Here is a 20,421-nt window from a genome sequence, read left to right on the forward strand (position 1 = left end):
GTAATTACGGACAACGTTAACCGAAATAACAAACAACAAAAACAACAAAGTCCTAATCAAAACAACCGACAAAGACAATTTACACAGACAACAACATAAAATCAATCAGTTCAGACAACATAAACCAAAGTGAAGAAGACAACAACAATATAGACTTAATCAATAAGACAACACAGACCAACAACAACATAGAAAATAAAAATAGACCTTATCACAACAGACAACACAGACCAAAATAAAACAGACAACTGAAACATATACCTTATCACAACACACAACACAGTCCAAGATAAAACAGACAATTGAAACATAGACCTTATCAGAAGAGACATCATGTACTAAAGCAGCACAAATACAAACAACATAGTACAGACAACATAGACTAAGTTCAAAACAACACAGACAACATTGGCATAGACCTTGTCAGGAGAAACAACACACTGAAACCAAATTAACACAAACATCAGTAATCAATACAGGCAACAGCCACGTAGACCAAACAACAATCAAGACAACAATCAGGACAATAAATAATCACAAATACAAGGTTGACAAATACAAAAACAATACAACTCAAAATACAGCACAGTCACACAACATGTACATACATGGACATTGATAAATACCATTAAATGATGAAGTAGTGGAACTCAGTATCCACTCTCATTAGAGAGCAGTCTAACCTGTTCTTGAGGTGAGGATTCCAATTCCTTCTTTGAATGAGACTATCAAGCAAACCGATGCCCTAGGTTGTTGTGGGCGTTTATACAAGTGTAAACTTTTATCCAGTTCATTTGCTTGTGAGTTTCGAAGAAATGGCTAAAGTATTTCTAATACAGTTTCAATATAAACTAAACATAATAATCGTGGTTTCAAAAATGTTTGTTGAATACCAATTTTCCACAAAAGGAGATGTCCGGAACATTAATGAAACCACATTATTCTTATACATTGGTATTACACAAGTATATTTAGATTTTACTTTCCACCCCCTCAAAAAAAAAGAATCGAAGAAAAGGGGGGGGGGGGGGGTATCTTATTAATCAAAGTAATAGACTTCATATTATGCAATGGGTTTTGTCAAACTTGGATTTTATAAAAAGAGGAAAGAGAGAACACACATAAAACATGATTAAATTTGTTTAGGAGACTTTGTCAGAAGAAATTTCTGAAACGTGTTAGAAATTCGTGTTAAGTAGCGGCTACAAAACTCGTAATTCAAAAATATTTTTCTCCAGATTTGTCTGTTCATTTACGTCTTTACACACCTGTAAAGCTGAAACATCGCACCTTGCCTAGGGTCGAGCAGTTTAGTTATTTCTAAATTAAAACATTTCCCCGGGATCATATCGAGTGCGATATGAAAAGGAAAATATGTTGTTTATAAGAAAGGGCTTTATGTAAATCTTGATCACTCGCTGCGCCACAATATGTGCGAAATGGTAAATGAAATGGAAAATAAAGAAAATTTTGAGTATAAACAATCATATCAGATTTTTGCACGTACAATATGGTGAGGCTTCGCAGGGCCGCTTATTGGCTTTTATATAAATACATACGACTTCAAACGCCATCGCTAAACGTTAGGTTAGCAAGGTTTTCTCTTTAGAATCTGAAAATCTTCACCTGCCAAAAAAGTCAGAGATTTTTTTTTGTATGTGTGTGTCTGACCACATGCGCTAATCTACAGAAAATTCTTGTTTAAACTAAATATAATCCCCGTCATTACTTCAGAATGTCTATACAGTATATAGCAAAAAGTGCACGTAGAGTACATGCTGAACATTGTCAGATATCGAAGATACTGGAACATTTATGCTCTTCCAATTTACTCGTCCCTTTTTATTTATTTATTTATTTATTATTATTAATTATTATTTTTTGGTTGAAAAAAAAATTACAGAACACTTAAAAAGATTCTAAACCGACATTATATAAAACTTTAATGGGTGATATAATTTCTCATTTGAAAAAATCAAAACAATATTTCGTATGTACAATGGGTCTAAAGGCTTATAGTTGTGTACTGACTCAAAAACTGTTTTTCGCATGGTTCGACTTTAGTGGCGATGGGGGTGGGGGTGGGGGGTTATATATAAATATCTGAAAAAGATAAATGAGAATTATTATAAAAATTGTGATTTTTAAGATTCAGATTTGCAAATAATGAGAACATTTTTTTTTTATACTACGCAGATGTTTTATCATTTATGCAAGTACATAATGAAGAAAAGTTTTTAACATTCCACTTGTCGAATCATGAAGTTTGCATTTCAACATATGCATAGCTTTACATAGAGTTGAATAATATTCCAAACATTGAAATGGCTGTAAAGTGATAAAAGTTCAGTGAATGATGATTAATCTCGGTGTATTTTTTTTAATTTCCATTACACAAACACATTAAATATGGATCTTTTATCAAAGTGAAATATGGCTCATATACGAGATCGCTTGTCATTTTCATATTTCCGGAGCTTGTAGCTTGCATCACAAGTTCATTGAAATGCAGCTGGTGCTTTTATGCAGCGAAATAACGCGACTGCGAAACCTACAGACTCAGATCAAATCAGGGACAAAAGTTTAATATCACTGGCGTTTTTTTCCCTCTCCGATCCAATATTCCGTCAGAATAAGTTGATTTGGTTCATTTGAATGCTTGATATGATTTTAATTAATATGTTCAAAAACCCAGGCAGAGCCATCAAAGTATTTCCCGTTATTTATTCCAACTTTTTTTTTCTTTTTTAGATTAGGATAATCACTTTCTATTCCATGGCGTTGAGTAGGTTAAAAGTTTATTAAAAACGATGCATTTATGTATATATGAAAACCGTGATAATATTAAAAACCCAATTGATTTTGCATTCAGACTCCGCGGATGCTTCTTAATGAAAAGTGGAATTTGTTTCTATGAACAATTGTCCGTACTAATTTTACTTGGAGGGGCCTTTTGTCGATGTAATCACCCTTATCATGCCGACCCGTCAATGGTTTTAATATCCTTCACAAAAAATTCAAATCTCTGGCAATCAGATTCAAGGTGCTACATTACCAATATTTTTACGATCGGTTGGCCATATTGAACTGCCATCAAAACCGACCCGCCATTCGTGCCCCTTGAAAAATAGCGAATTAATCACCCAGGAAAAATCAAATTAAAATAATTGTTGATCTTCAACAATAATGTGCAATGCAGTCATATAAAGATGACCCTTTCCGTAAAAAATGAACATCGAAAATCCATTATCTGTCTTTTGTAACTTTTCATTCGAATACAGAGATTAACTTTGGAATCACCCCAAAAGACATTTTTATTCAAATGAAACAAACCTTATACCATTTAGTGAGCTATATTTCAACACAGTAAATGACAAAATTCTCAGGAAAAAAACCAAATAATATGGGAATGTGAATTATGGCGAGAAATTGTTATACTTCCCACAAAGTAGTTTCCTTCCTGTGATTCTGAAATAACGTCATACAAGATGGCTATTTGGAATATGGAGATATGATTGCAACAGCATGATCTATGGGTGTTTTTGGACGAACCCGGGGGAAAAGCACGTTCTTGTGTAATTATTTTGATGATTTCAATTGAAATAACAACCATTTCCTTTGATATAATATCTCGGCCACGGTTCATATAAAAAACAATGGTACGAGATCATTGTTCAGGCCGAGTATGTCAAGAGCCTTAATGACCATGACAAAATTCAATGACGTAACAGCTAATGCTTTCATGTCGTTCATTCAGGATTAATTGCATACTCAGTTAATGCAGTACTGTAGGAGACTTGCTTGACGTACTCTGAGAGATTTGAAATTACTATCTTTTATATTATTCTACGAATAATCGTCTCTATTTATCAAAGACATTATTATACGGGATCATAAAACTATTCAGTGAAACCAGGTTATCAATTTAATCACATTATAAACTTTTCAACACTACACACGTAATTCTTCATAGACAGCTACAACCATTTAGATATATATTGTCCAAATTATGGACTAAGGGAGGTAATTTAGATACAATCTGTAGTTTAAAATCTTGCTGGTTAATTTTTTTTGTTGGGGGGGGGGGGGGGGTAGTTTTGTTTGGAGACAATATCATTATTGCCCTTTGCACTAGCTAACAGCGGATGCAATCCGATCTCGGTGGGCCTTTGGCCTTTTCCCGGAGTCCCGTGCTGATTTTAGCGACACCGGGTCATCTCTCCCGGATTTCTGTTCAATTATGACGATTCGCTTTCCATCAAATAAAGCCAATCAAAAAATACAGTCCATCGCTCCTCACTTAATATGCATATTAATCCGTTGTTTGTGTCGGGCGTCTTATTTGTCAAAATCTCGTTATAGCTCCTCTCCAGAAACTGTCATCGCCAGCATCGATTTTTCATCAAGATCCATGGATTTGATTTGCAATAATTGAAGAAATGTAGAAGCCTTGTAAGGTATTCCTTTATATGTGCAGAAGAGAGAGAGAGAGAGAGAGAGAGAGAGAGAGAGAGAGAGAGAGAGAGAGAGAGAGAGAGAGAGAGAGTATGATGGAGGGAGGGAAAGAGAAGGATGGAGAGAGAGAAAGAGCATCTCTAACTATTCTGGTCGATAAATTGCCCCGGTAAGTTATTTACTAATGTGTTAAAAAATGTTCAGTTTAGTTTTTATTCGATACTTTTTTTTTTATATACATTCGCCTTTCTTTCGATTACTGTGCTATTGCAGTATTACGACACCCCCTCCCCCTCCCCCAACCAAGATTACATGACGATAGACAAAACTGCGTTAAAATACTTCACCGCCTACAAAAGTTTGTTAATGATATTGCCATAGAACAAATGTAATTCCAGTCGCATCGCATTGTAATTCAGTAGAAATGGCACTAATCAGTTGCTTTTTGTTTTTTTAAATTTCATTATTTTCCTGTGTAAGATGGACATTACTTTATTTGCTCTGGTGGTTTTGATTATATAAAGTATAAATTCATTAGGTTTTTTTCATTAATATTTTTTGATACATAAATGTCAATTAATTATACTAAAAGTTGAAGTGATCATAGTACATTTGCATTACATAATTATAGAAACTCGGGAAACCGAACCATTTTGACAAAATTCAATATTAAACGTGTATTTTTGTAACAGTATCAAATGAATCTAATCTATTAATTGCGTATAAAAGGATAAAAAAAATGCCACAAAGTACTATATCGCTGGTAAATATTTTTTTCCTCACAAATATAACACAGAGAGGGCATAAATATTTCACAAAGAATTGCATCTCTTGGGCAATAAAGGGGGTTTTTGCAGACAATATCACCTAGATTATTCATGGATTAGTGTTTCAAGTTGCCGATGCCATGTGAGTAATATTTTTTTGAGGGGAAGGAAAGATGTTATTAAATTCTTTCTGCTCACACAAGACCCCAATTCGGATTACGAGACAAGCTGTAGATTTCGATTGATCAATCTTTTAACGGCCACCCGCATAGGCTCTGGAATTCATGAATGGACGGGTATTTCATTCATGGGTTTCATTGAGGTCGCGAAACTGCAGCATCATTGTACAAATCACCGCCAACAACAAAGAATATGTACCATTAACACACATTCTTTTAAAGGTCAGTTACTTAACATGTAAGTAAGATCAGAGGGTGAGGGAGAGACCGCAGAATTCGTTAAGCACGATACTGAAGGTGCCGAGAGAGAGAGAGAGAGAGAGAGAGAGAGAGAGAGAGAGAGAGAGAGAGAGAGAGAGGGGTGGAACAATGATACATGATTTTATTTTCAAGTTATTGTGATTTTATTTTTTTAGCATTGGTTGTACATGAAGTGCTAGCTAAATATTCTTCCTGCACATTCCGTAGCTTTTGTAGAAAATATCTCTGCATAACTCCCCCCGTGTTATCGCTCGCCCTAAGTGTCGAAGAGTTTTATCCTCTGATTTCATACGATGTTATACCCAATTATCACACCAACATGTCTCAATATAAAATGACTGATAAATTATAAATGTTTGCCATCGTAGAACGCCTTATCATCGACAGGGTTCATTTTTTATCCCTTTCGCTTGATCAGAGAGGACTTCCGAAATTGATAGAAAAAATGCATTGATCGAGCATTTTAACATCTGCCAGGACCAGGGAAGCTGAAATATTCTATCATTCTTTTTTTCATAAATGTCACAAACAGTCATGAATAAATCTGTTATTGACAATTGTATTTTGATAAATCACTGCCGATTGCATTTTCTTCATACGGGTCCATAATTGCTCGTTATTGATAGAATTAACCCCGGCTCGATTTGACGACTGCAGCACGTAACTATAATCTCTCACTGTTACAAATTAATATTGATATTGAGGGTTCATTCTTTATTGGACACAAAAATTTCTCTTGTCGGTTTATAACCCAACCTTTGCATCTTTTTCTCCACAAATAATGCGCTAGATCGATAGAGAGTTTGCAAAAGCTGAGGCCAATCGGCCATATTGGAATAGTCTGTCATCTGTGACCTCGGCGTTTGGCCTTTCTAAATTGGCGTTACATTGATACAAGAGGATGAAATAGAAACTCGACAGTTATGTTGGAATTATTACAACAGGTTTCCTTGGCCCTTTGTACTAAGTTTAGTTTGAAGACGCAAACATACAATATAAACTTTTTGTAAAAAAAAAAACCCAAAACAAAACAAACGAAAAAGACCCCCCCCCCAAAAAAAAACCAAAACAAAAAAATTCCACAATTTGGAGAGAACCTTAGTCTAATGATGTTAAGTTATTACAAGCAGCAGTTTTATCTTGAAGTCCCGGAAGCTAATGCACGGTACCACTTCCGGAGGACCTCGTTGTCATACAGTAGCTGCTCAAATTGACAGTTCGTTTTGTTGCTAAGTCTCTGGGTACATCCACTACCTGTCACAGCATTATATTTGAAATTCCCAACAATATTACACAGATAAAAATTGAATATTGTTAGTTAAATTGAAAAAATAATAAACTCACATATATCATGCAGTAAGTGCTACAATGATGCATCTGTACTAGTATTTTACACTAGAGTTTCTTTGCGTCACACAGCAGAAACGTTCTTAGTGTATAGCGTCACGTTGTAACTCATGTAGAGACTACCAATTTATATAATAGTTTATGTACGGAGATTTTATTTAAGTATGAGATTATTCAGATATTTATGTATGATTTACACATAGATACCAGTCTTTCATTAATTCTGACTCCCATTCGCATATCTAAGCCAAAATTTAGTTAAAAATTTGATATAAACTACAGTGTATATGGTTTATACGATGCCATGCATTTGAATATATGTTAACTTTTTTTCTTATTTTGAATAAATTATCTTTTGTCGGAAAAGAGAGAGTGGTGGCAAAATGTGATTCAGGGCTGCATTTTACAAAAGAACTTACGACAAAGTCGTAAATATTTACAGTCTCGTAAAACAATCTTTAGAAAACAAAATTGACAAAACACCATTAGTTTACAAATATTTTAAATCCCATAGTTATATTTTCCAGCCATATGAATAAATCATTGATTAGTTGGTGATTAATTAGCATTCATGAATTTGATCGTAAGTCGTAAGTTCTTTTGTAATACTCAGCCCAGATTAATTACAATTAAATTTTAAGATTTTCTTTTCTTGTTAGTGTGTTAATTTGTCTAATTAAGGGGGGGGGGGTATTTTTTTAAAGAAAGATATTTTAATCTTGTATGCATAGAGATTTGTTACTAAATATCATAAACAATATTCATCGCCAAAGTTTTCAACACACACGCACAACCAACGATAAAATAAGTTGTGTAAACCCGCTGCCAATAAAAAATAATTACTTAACCTACACCGAGTGACGTTCAGCATGACACAATGCAAGATGAAAATGAAAGTTCTAATTACATTCTTACACAGATAATAAAAACTGCAGGCCATAAAAACAGTAATAATTTATTCGATTAATTTGCAGAATTCCTGTAGAGTCCATTTTCAAATTATACTCATCTGCTGATTAAATCTTCGTCGCTGATGTAAACATAATAGATCAAAAACACAGATTAAGATCTTATAGAACGAATTTATAAATTTTGATTTCCCAATTGTAAAAAGTATAAAAAATTACGTTTGAAGTGATTATAGTATAATTACGCCTATAGGACTGCAAATCGCGCGGAGATAAGAGGGTTTTTCCACATTATAGTGAGTTTGGCATTATGTATCTGTCCCTATTCTTTTGATCTGTCGCGTCTGATAATCAAAATTATATGAAATATGCGTTAGCAGCACGACAGGAGCATAGATAGGGGATAAGATGGTAGCTAGTCAAAGACTATCGCACACCAAAAAGGGAAATTGCCATGTGCTATTTGCATTATTTCACTAGCAATAAGGTCTTCCCGACCTTTCACTAGATTACTTTTATTCCATTACCTTTCGTCTGTTGATAATAAAATGTTCAAAATAAATTAAATTAGAATTTGAAATCCATCGATTAGAAATCGTCGCTTGTCGCTCGCCTTTGATAAATGTAATGAACCTACTTTCAGCGTTTAGTTTTTTTGGGGGGCAAATGATGCTGACCCGCTAATGAGTCTATATTTGAATCTAATATACAAAAATAAAACATGATTTATTGCGCCGCGCAAATAATTGCCAGCCACCCTTCTTCCAGTTAAGCACGTGTTCGATTTTGCATTAGCTGACAGAATTATGACAAAACAATTCAAAATTGTGGGAACACTGTCTTATTTTTCTTTCATATTTGCGGAACCGAAAGCCATCCTTTTTACAATAGTCATGTGTACGCCCTTTACTGACTAAAGATTTTTTAAAGGGGGGGGGGGGTAGGGATTTAGGTGTATCCGTGTTTGTGAGAAGAGTAGCTTAAATATGCCCCTATATATGTCATTTCACCGCCAAAATAATCAACTGAAAACAAAAATGGACCAAACCTGTAAAAAAAAAGTCATATCTGTACACAAATAATTCAAATTAGGTTATAAAAAATCTATTGACATGACTTTATTGTAAATGATAGGATAGCAACATTTTGTAGGAATGGAATTCCATAATAAGATGGGACACATTTATATGGCTTTGAACGTAAAAATTCAGTTTCAAATTTAATTTAAATTTAGAAATGCTTTAAATTAAATTCAAGTCACAATAACTGAATGGATCTTTTCTATTTTTATTTATTGTTCCTTTAACGAGCGTTATTTCGAATGTTTGTTATAAATTTATTGGTTTCATTTTCTACTTTGTCTCCCTTACGTTCTGGCCATAAAAAATACGATGTACCTATAGGAGAAAAGCAGTAAATGAAATAAGGCAAAAAACTTTCTTTAATGACATGACCCTTCTTCTTGCTTTTAGAATTTGACATAAATTAAGAAATGTTTACGGAGAGTTATGATGAGAAACTTGTACATCTTTTCCAGAAACTTTGTTAGTTCTGTGTCGCCTTGCAATGCAAAATCCTCTTAGACTTTCTGTTTAATTTTTTGTTTAAATGGGGGACGGAAGTTGTCACGTATGTGTAAATGAAATTTCCCTGCACCGTGTATTTGTTTCAATATTTCAAAATATGTCCATTTATAAATATGTTTGTATAAACTTTGAGTAATAAAAGTTATAATTGACTGTTCATAGTATCCCTTTTCTTAATTTTAACTGGTATGTTGATCGAATTCAAAATCGACGCCTTTTGATGATTCGTATCAGTGCTATATTTGGAAGCACAGGGGCTCGATCGTTTGATAGTAAAGTTCTTAATTATTTGATCATTTTCCAACCTAGATCCCGCTAGAAATTGTTGGAGAAATCGGAAAACTTGTTTAAACATATATAGCTCGAACCGAGGACCCCCTATAATCCTATTTATAATGTACATTGAATACACTTTTTTAAACATGATTGAAATTGGGAGGGGGGGGGGGGGGTTAGTGAATTTATTTTTTGCAATACACAGAAATACTTCTAAGATTACCAATTTTAACAAATAATTAGGAACTTCACAATCCAACAACCGAGCCCCTGGGGTCGGAAGACGAAGAGGAACGCAAAATAATTTTACCGATTAGTTTTAAGCAAAAATTCTACCTCATCTGACAGTTTGAAATAAAACAAAGCTGGCGCCGATCTGAACATTGTGTATTATTACAGAACTTATAGGGTATTTATTTTTATTATGTAAAAAATTTATAACGTCTGGTGCCAGTGTTCCCATGCTTGTAATAAGTAAAAGAAAGACAACTCTGAAAAGATTGGCAAAACATGATATTTCATATTCTTTGCAAAGAATGAATGTTCAAAATCGTGTGATAGATGGTAACTCTATTTTAGTGTAAAAATTATTAAGTATTCTGTCCACAATTAAATAATTAAATAACGCGGGTTATGTAAATATTCTGCAATGTCGCTACCTTCATATACCGGATGAATCACCAAAGAAAGCTTTTTATTCTTTAAATACATGTAAACCAAGAGTTTTAATCGAACAAATACAATGATTTATCTCGGTACTTTTCTCTTAAGGTAACATTCATTTTATTTTCTCGCCGAACTGAAAAACAAAAATATCTTACACGTTAAACTATTTCAATAATTTGATAACACCAGAATAAAGTCACAACGTTAGATATATTTTTTTTAAATTACTTACTGATTAAACGCGAGGAATTAATATCCAGAGATGCACACGTTGCAATTTTTAAAACCTCTCTTTTAAATTTCGGACAAATGTAAACTTAACAAGAACTATGATGAAAATATAAAGATTTTTTTTTTACAAAAATTCCACACAAAATCTTCTATACCAATGTAAAATGATTATACATGTGTCATATAACTAATTTTTAATCTAAAGTAAATTCGTTATATTTTTTAACTTTCGATTAAAAATTGCAACATATATACAAAACGTCTTTAGAGTTATCTTTCTTCACTCGACAACGATGTAAACAATTCCTGACGGATTACGAAGGGATTTACGGTATCGGCTATTTAAAGAATTGACGTGGACAAAAGAATTTTTTAACCAAATGTCTGACAGACATCATCAAAGTTTCTCGAAATGTATGAAGACGTGAAAAACTACCTGACCATCAAACGCCAGGAAATCCATGATTCTCGTAAGAAGCTGGCGGGAACCCAGCCCTCGCCCTGGGCGTTCATACCTTCGGAGCCGAGGGAGAACTTCAACGAGGTGTACCCAAGGATTCTCTTGGGTAATTAGTAAGTACAGATGGTATCATATTTATAACACAGGTACATATACATGGTCAGTCGCTAATCAGCCAAATATCGAATAATTCTACCTATTCTACTCTAATCTGAATCACCATTTAATAGTTAATTTTTTTAGGGAAGGGGTGAAAATTTCCTATGATTTTGTGATTTTTCATGTTCTAAACTTATGCACTCTACTTTTGCTACGTACATTTTAAGAGAAAAAAATGGCAATAGAACGTTTACATTTTCATTCCATATTGTATGAAATGTATATAATACTATTTTGTCAAATGTACCTAAAATTAAAATGTGCCCCCTTGATAAAAAGAATAAAATACACCCGGAAAATATATCAAAAATATCTCTTACACCTAAAGTCTTGAAAATCTATCCAATGCCACCTGAATTGTAAAGTAAAGTCATTGTCTAACATAAATAAATGTATTTGTCTGTGTTTTGTCTTTTATCTTGTTTTTAATACGATATTTTCTCCTTTGTGTTCAGTTTTATAGCCAAAAATAAAGAGGAGTTAAAACGGAAGAACGTTACCCATGTTGTCAACTGTGCCCAGGGAACAAAGTCTAATCAGATCAATACGGACGAGGGGTATTTCTCGGACACAGATATCAAGTTCCTAGGGCTGGAGGCACTGGACGTAGAACGGTTCCCCATGAACAAGTTCTTCCAGCCCGCGGCGGACTTCATCGTGGAGGCTCTTGCTAACAAAGGTAAAGACACAAATCCTATAAGAGTACACTGTCCTTTTAAGAAATGTTGATACTTTCATGTCAATTCGACTTTAAAAATTTTGATTTTAAATAATCAACATTTTTGGAAAGGACAGTACTATAGCCACACCTGCCAGTGGAATACATTGAATGAGAACACGGTCTAATATTTATTATTTTTCCCGTTTAGCTTCTGTTCTTTGCCACTGCTATAGATGCTCTCTCTCTCTCTCTCTCTCTCTCTCTGACGTTTTAAAATCAAGTTTAAAGTATACAGTCAAACTCTTATTAGAATTATTAATTAGTAGAAGAAGTATGAATATGAAATGTCTGGAAACTGAAGGTAAGCGACTGTTTTTGTATGTCATGCATGTTAGGTATGATTAAAATTATTAATTATTAATATTATTATATAATATTATTAAACATTAATATTATTATTGATTATTTAATTTTTTAATTAAACGAAAAATTTTATTGTCCACACAGGGGTGGTGTACGTGCACTGTATGAGCGGAATGAGTCGTTCCGGCGCCATTGTCCTGTCCTATCTGATGATTAAACGAGGGATGTCCGTAATGGACGCCGTAAAACTAGTCCGCGACAAGAGGGAAATCTTCCCCAACGACGGCTTCCTGAAACAACTCTGTGAACTGGACCAACAGTTACAGCAACAAAGATGAACAAATAGTGTACTGTGGAATCTTTACAAATCGATGGAGGCAAATTTTCGTAGATAACAGTTTTTACAGGTTCGTTGGGACGAGATTTCGTGGATTTATTCTTATTTATAAACAATAATGCCATAAATTGTCGATGTTGTAACTTCATGGATGAGAGGTTACCACGAAACCACGAAAAGATAGCATCCGCGAATATTAGTGATTCCAAACTACTGTACATGCACACAAAGCTTCAGATGGAATTTATCCTCCTCGAGATGACAGCTACACGTATTTCCCCAATCACTACACGGAACAAGTGTCACCAACATAGAACCGCTTGGTTACCTCTACCTGGGTTGGTCAGTCTGAAGATTTCAAATATCAATTGCTGGACATAGATGTACATTGTTGTATTTTTCATTAAATGAATAAAAAGAATGTCTGTGTGCGTGTATATTTGGTTATTTAAAAGATCTGAAACTGTGTCCCCGAAATGAAAAAGTACTTTCCTAAAACAATAAAAATCACATTTTCCTTGTTATTTAGTGTTTGTCTTTGTATTCTGTACTAAACTGGTCACTAGTGCATCGCCAATAACCAATCAATTTTTATACTTTTTATTTTTGCACAAAAAACTTGGAGGTAGAGAAGAAAGGTAAGTAGCGAGAATCGGTTTTAGGCCTAAACAGTCTGAGTAGTCCGCTAACATATTTATAAGTTTACCTAAATCAGCGACTGTATGGGTTTATATTTGCTTTTTTTTTCTAATTTAACGAGTACGATTTCATTGGTTTGTATTGATCAAGTAAGAATTATATGAATGCATCTTAAAAGTGGTACTTTCTCTTCAAAAGGCTTATTCTATACGTGTACCTCTAAGGAGTGAACTCTTATATACATGTATAAGAAAAAATGGTTGCTTGTTTATGGCAGTATTGAGCCATTTGTAAAGGGCCTTTTGCTGTTGCTCTACTTGCTAAACATTAAACAACAACGAAAATGGAAGTATTTGTTTCCTGATTAAAGTCACATTGGTCATGTCAGTTTCTGATAACAGACTGAGTTAAAGGACATCAAAAACGACAGAGTTGATCATTTAGTGGCTATATCGTATTCTCTTTTAAAGTCATGAATTTTTAAAGTCCAACGAAAACTAATTTAAGCAAGAGTTCAGTTATAACTCTGGTCATATAATTAAATTGCAGTGCCAGTAAATGCCGTTTGATTCGAATTCGCTTTAACATTAGACCAAAATTTCATAATTTTCAAACACAAATTACATTTTACAGACTGATCAATTCTCTCAAAAAGTAAAGAACGATTTTAGGGGGAAGCAAGTTTATCCATTTTATATGATTTTCTTTTAAAACTATAAATACCCCCTCCCCTCTCAAAAAAAAAATTGTATTAGTTGATAATGGTCAAAATATCACATAGTTGACAATGATGCAAGATATGTGTAATACTTGCTGCGCTCGCCCCAACCATGCCAACGGTAACACTGTAAAACATAATTATTTATATGAAGATTAAAATTGATTTTCGGTACTTTTCACTTTTGGTTTTCTTCTGATAAACATCAAGTAGATTAATATCAACATACGGGTAATTCAAAAGGACGTTACTTAAAAAAATTTTCGAAACGTTTTCTTTTATTTTTGAGTACGGTTTGTTTTAAAATTCCACACAAAAAACCTTCACCGTTTATTTAGTCGTAAAAGTTAGAGTTATCTTTCTTGCCCCAACGTTTGTTTACATTTGTTCAGCTCAACAACGATGTAAACAATACCGGATAACGAAGACCATGAAGTTATTGGCTATTTAAAGAATTGACGTGGACAAACGAAATTTCTGATCAAATGTCTGACAGACATCGTCAAAGTTTCTCAAAATGTATGAAGAGGTGAAAGACTACCTGAACACCAAACGCCAGGAAGTGGACAAATCTCGTAAAAAGCCGGTGGGAGCCCAGCCCTCGCCCTGGGCGTTCGTACCGGGGGAGCCCAAGGAGAATTTCAACGAAGTGTACCCAGGGATTCTCCTGGGTAACCAGTAAGTATTAAAGATTTCATGATATACGAGACAACATAGCATATATTGTCGAGTTTTATGTATTATTTTAAGTATGAATGACCGTTTTAGCAATAAAGTGATATCACCTATTTGTGTTGATGATTTCACCTATTCGAATAAATGATATCACTTATTCGAATAGATGATATCACTAAATAACAATGTATACGAAATGAAACACTAAAAATGCGCCTCATATTTAAGGGTTCGAATTTTCAGACAGTAACGTTAGATAATTCTACTTTAAAAATAAAAATCTCGTCTGAGATTGAACTTGACTTGAAATTTGACATTCACCGACATCAGTTTAAATAATAAGCCAACCCAACTCTTTGTCATTTTAAAAGTTCACCCTCTTTAAGTAATATATTGTCAGCTGTAATTAAACTGTTCTAGCACAGACACGTACCTGACGTTACATATTTTTTTCGCAATAAATATATATACCCCTACATAGATGGGGTGTATATTTTTTATTACGAGAAAATTATGTAACGTCAGATGCCTGTGTGTTTTAGCTTTTACTGCTTCATATGCATGGGCACATTGTGAGCATACATACCTGAACAAGGTATGGTCACTATATTCTCCTAATAAGTAGCATGTAGTAATTAATTAAGTTCACTGATTGTTTTTTTTAAACCGATCAATATTTACACACATTTTCTCTTTTGTGTTAAGTTTTATAGCCAAAAATAAAGAGGAGTTAAAACGGAAGAACGTTACCCATGTTGTCAACTGTGCCCAGGGAACAAAGTTTAACCAGATCAATACGGACGAGGGGTATTTCTCGGACACAGACATCAAGTTCCTGGGGCTGCAGGCTCTGGACATAGCCAGGTTCCCAATGAGCAAGTTCTTCCAACCCGCGGCAGACTTCATAGATGAGGCCCTTGCTAGCAAAGGTAAAGACACGCCACGTATACCGGTGTACTGTGTACACGATCATACTGTCCTTTACAGATGATTCTGTAAAATCAATCTTTTTTAAATAAAGGTCTCTCTCTCTCTCTCTCTCTCTCTCTCTCTCTCTCTCTCTCTCTCTCTCTCTCTCTCTCTCTCTGACGTTTAAAATCAAGTTAAAGTATATAGCCGAACTTTATTTAGCAAGTACTTCTATTAAATTGTCGCAAATTGAAGGTTAGCAGCTGTTTTTGTATGTCATGCGTACGAAGTATTGATTACACAGCTTATTAATTGGTACATCAATAATCAGCAGTGAATCAAACGCCATGTTTTACTGTCCACACAGGGGTGGTTTACGTGCACTGTATGAGCGGAATGAGTCGTTCCGGCGCCATTGTCCTGTCCTATCTGATGATTAAACGAGGGATGTCCGTAATGGACGCCGTAAAACTAGTCCGTGACAAGAGGGAAATCTTCCCCAACGACGGCTTCCTGAAACAACTCTGTGAACTGGACCAGCAGTTACAGCAACAAAGATGAACAAATTCGTAACATGCAGAACTAAAAACGGTCATTTTCCGGCAGAGGTGGTCGGCCATTATTTTTTTAGTACGGCGTCTGCAGTTTGGTACTTCTGGCTAATTCAACAAACGTTGCCAACAAAGAAACGCCTGGTTACATGTATCAAGATTGACCAGTCTTTTTTAAAAGATTTCAAAAACATGTTCCAATACTTGGAGGTCTATCATTGGTGCATTTTCATTTGTTGTCTTACGAAAATGTCTGTATACGTGTATATTTGTTTCTATGATCTGAAGCTTTTTACCGCAAAGAAAACCCTCTTAAAACAGAAACCAATTTTTTCTTGTTATTTTCACTCGTATTCTCGATTTTATTGCCCAAGGACCTCTCATCGCCAAGTACCACTTTTTTATTATTGCACATAAAACTAAACGGTAGCGAGAATACCGGTAGTTATTTACTAAATACCTATTCTCGGCCGATTTTACAACTCTACTATTTAGCGAGAATGTGGTTTTGGCCTGTTCAGACCAATTAATAATTTCAGTAGATACTCATATACTAATTTTTCATAGAATAATACTCAAACGTATGCCCGCTAACATCTTTAAGAGATGACCAAAAAAAACAGCGATTGTATACATTTACGTTTCCAATTGCTTTTTTCATGAAATTTTATAAATTACTTCATACGATTTCATTGGTTTGTATTGATTAAGTAAGAATTATATGCATACATCATAAAAGTGGCACTTCTCCTCAGAAGATTTTTAAAACAAGTACATGTACTTACAAGGAGTGAAATCTAAAATACGATACGATGATTGCTTGTTCATGGCCGTATAAAGCCATTTGCTATCAGACTCCACCTGTTTAACATAATTTAAGCAAATGAAAGTTAGTACATGTATTTGGTTTTCTGATTAAAGTCACATTGGTCTTGTCAGTTTCTGATAACAGACTGAGTTAAAGGACATTGAAAACAACAGGTCTTTATCATACATCTGACAGTGGCTAATCGAATTTTTTTTTTTTTTTTACTTTTAACGTAACTTTTAAATTAACACCGAAACTAATATCGGTAAAAATTCAGTCAGATATATATCTCATCATAAATGGGTATTCAATCACTACACCTGTTAAATGCCATTGTATTCGATTTTCCGTGTTCTTTTGAAAAAAAAAAACCCAACGAGAAAGTCAATAAAAATCAAAGAAAATGTAAAGAACGCTTTTAAAAATTGAGACGAAGAAAATTTGTGTAGAAGCCAAAATAAATTTTTTATAGATTTTACAGGTATTCCCTGTTGTACACGTGTGGTATAGAATAAATATAATTGTCACTGTACAAGCATCGATATTGATTGGTAAAGCTCTGTATCTCTATTATTCATAAGAACCATGTTGTGTGGTGTCTGCAAAATTATCCAGAAGGTTTGGCTTATTTCCAAAGAATACCAAACCTGGTTCGGGTTTTTAAAATTACGTTATCAATCTTTCTATCTTGTACTTGTTTTATCTATCATGTATTAAGGCCCTCGTGAAGAGCAAAGTAAACAACAATTTAAAAACAAAAAGTGAAATCTATTTCATTTATCGTCATTAACATTATTCAACTCGTATAAAAAAAAGCGTACACCATTTTCGTCAACATTCTTTTTTTATGTTGTTTTCAGAGAAAAACTTTAAACAAGGGGGTCTGTGTTTTGTTTAAGCGATCATCAAAATTCCTTGTTGATCTAGAAGGGTGCATTGCACGCAAACCCCTACTTAAATGAAAATAAAAGTCCCAAGAGCGATAAAAATCAATAAAGACCACAATCTCATCACTTAAACGAAACCTGTTGATTTGACAAAATTTCATACAAAGCAATGCGGTATATAGCATGCCTATAATTTGGTGTTTTGGGCGTGATTTATATTGATTCTCGAATACACCTGTATCTTACGCAATAAAATCATAAATTTTGCAGTGATCTATCTTCAGAAAGATTTCAAATACAACGAATGATAGCAGTTTACCTGTCTGGATTTTTTTCTGCTGATTTCACATAAGATTTTCTGTGTAAACGTTGAAACCTTTACCTGACGTGACAGCTCAACAACGCAATTTTATAAACACTCATGCTAAAAAACATATTTCAGTAAATGTGAAAAAATGGCAATTATATGCATATCAACTGCAATACTGTGAAGGTATTTTTTAATTGTAAAAATACGGATAACAGATACAGAGTATCAAGATAATTTCATACAGTTTTAAGAATATATGTAGCAAAGGAAACACATTGTATATTTTTTATTGGGAATTAAACTAAAAATAGCATGATCCGTCTCTAAAATAAATTAGACCATACATGTATTGAACTATCTATCATAAGCTGGTAAAAATAAGGAAACAGCTGGTCTAAAACTGATTGTTATATTTGTTCATGAAATAAGGTGGATATAATGCGGAAAAAATGAATATATATACTAACATCAATTAAACAAACACATTTAGAAGTGGAGAGTAAAACTTAAGTCATTTATTCTACATTTTATAGACAGGGTTCATTTTATTGTGCACCTAATCTGTCTAATGTTAACTATGCGATAAGAACAGGTTTATGAAAAGCAAGCTCTGTAATAACATTCCATAGTGACTTAATAGATCAGAATTCCATTTCAAACTCAATTAATCTTGTAAGCGCCTACGCGTTTTTATTTTTGATTTCGTGTAAAAGCAATTCTAAACATTCTACTGTACATCGATTGCCTATTGCTATTATTTGGTTCAAAGACATAAATCAATGAGTACATGTATATGCAAATATATAGAAAACACCTATGGAAATTCACACTAGTACAGCTTTATCATAAATCAGTATATCCATTGACTAGAATTTCTTTTTCTATTTCCTTGAAGTCCTCGTTTTGAGATCGTCGTTTTTCAAACTGCGGGATGAACACTGATGTTGCAGCAGGCCCCGAATCCTTAAGTGTGTCCGTCTGTCTATCCCAACCCTCCCCCTCCTCACTGGAGGATTCTAAATCTGACCCATACCCACTGTCCTTCATGATTTTACTACTAGTATAAGTCCGTGCTTTGAATTCCAGGGTAGTTTTAAACCACTTTCTACACTCCTCGATGTGGTAGTTCAACAAAGTGACAAAAGTCCGTTCGGGACGCTTCGGATAAATCACCATGCTTTCGGAAAATATTTTGGGTTTTATCTTCGGTTCATAGAAAGCTCTGCTGACGTAACGTTTTTTGGTGCAGTCTTTGTAGCAGACGATCGTGTCTTTGTGACGGACGGCTCGCAGAACTGGTTTGAAGTCCACTTCCTCGTGGAATCTTTTCATGGCCGTGAAAAATAAAACACTAATATCCGAGTCCTCTCTGTAGTTGGGGACAGGGACATGTGTCACCGTCTCACTGACCGACTCTGGTATCATAGTGAAGCTGTCCGATTGTTTATACTCCTGGCTACAAAAATTTCATACGTCCCAATTAGGGCTTTTTTTCGTTAACGATGTACTCCCTAGATTTGCCTTTTATCTTATAAATAATGATTCAGTTCTTCTATAGCCGCGGGCACTGACGTCGAATTTATCAAACATGCACAGCGACGACACATTTGCACCGTTTTTGTTGTTTTGTTTACCTTTTCCCCCCTTCTTTGATACACACTGTTAAAGTAAACCGACCATCTCTCCTTTTGGGGTCACAGTCCACGGTAAACCATAGAAAACAAATAAATCGCTCGTGCTCTCCCCGGAGGGCTGATGAAGATGTATACCTGGGCCAGGTAAATCGCTGGATTACAACAGGTATGAAATCCGTCCCACCTCCCGAGATAACGCGAGAGATTACGATGAACACGAGGCCCTGGCCTGTGAAAACTTTTCATTCAGGATCTACTTACAAAGCAGAAACAGGAACCAACGCGATCGGTTGTGGTGAAATCGATAAGCCAACCGAAAACATCGTTGTTTAATCTCCTGGGTTTTTTAAAACATCATTTTCCCCCTTTCAACCTTTAATATTATTGACTTTTTTGCGCTACACTGCACAACGTTTTCATAAGGTATGAACAAAGATCTTACCATCTGCTAAATTATATACAAGGGCTAAGACAATTTATGAATTGATTGACCCTCAACCCTTGACTCTAGATTTTGTCACTACTATTGTATTTTTTAATATTAATTTCAAGCAAAGTAAATTCATTCCAACGTACTGCGTCAACTTAATCTAAAGGTCGGAGAGATTACATTAAATATGTCACTCGCGCTCGC

General features: G+C 34.4%; 3 protein-coding genes across 3 annotated transcripts; 2 read left to right on the forward strand and 1 right to left on the reverse strand.

Annotated features, from left to right (window-relative positions):
• Positions 1–10,977: 10,977 nt before the first annotated feature.
• LOC128189311 (dual specificity protein phosphatase 3-like) lies at positions 10,978–12,947 on the forward strand. The gene is made up of 3 exons (XM_052860865.1): positions 10,978–11,249; positions 11,751–11,974; positions 12,464–12,947. Exons 1-3 carry the CDS (start codon positions 11,089–11,091, stop codon positions 12,655–12,657), a joined length of 579 nt encoding a protein of 192 aa, XP_052716825.1. The 5' UTR covers positions 10,978–11,088; the 3' UTR covers positions 12,658–12,947.
• Positions 12,948–14,393: 1,446 nt separating this feature from the next.
• On the forward strand, positions 14,394–18,615 carry LOC128189309 (dual specificity protein phosphatase 3-like). The gene is made up of 3 exons (XM_052860864.1): positions 14,394–14,691; positions 15,394–15,617; positions 15,965–18,615. Exons 1-3 carry the CDS (start codon positions 14,531–14,533, stop codon positions 16,156–16,158), a joined length of 579 nt encoding a protein of 192 aa, XP_052716824.1. The 5' UTR covers positions 14,394–14,530; the 3' UTR covers positions 16,159–18,615.
• A 23-nt stretch (positions 18,616–18,638) lies between these two features.
• LOC128189308 (refilin-B-like) lies at positions 18,639–20,123 on the reverse strand. Its single transcript, XM_052860863.1, has one exon. The coding sequence runs from the start codon at positions 19,576–19,578 to the stop codon at positions 18,997–18,999; it is 582 nt and encodes a 193-aa protein (XP_052716823.1). The 5' UTR covers positions 19,579–20,123; the 3' UTR covers positions 18,639–18,996.
• Between the last annotated feature and the right edge of the window lie 298 nt (positions 20,124–20,421).

The sequence above is a fragment of the Crassostrea angulata genome, chromosome 6 (assembly GCF_025612915.1).
Source record: "Crassostrea angulata isolate pt1a10 chromosome 6, ASM2561291v2, whole genome shotgun sequence".
NCBI classification, from domain to species: Eukaryota; Metazoa; Mollusca; class Bivalvia; order Ostreida; family Ostreidae; genus Magallana; species Magallana angulata.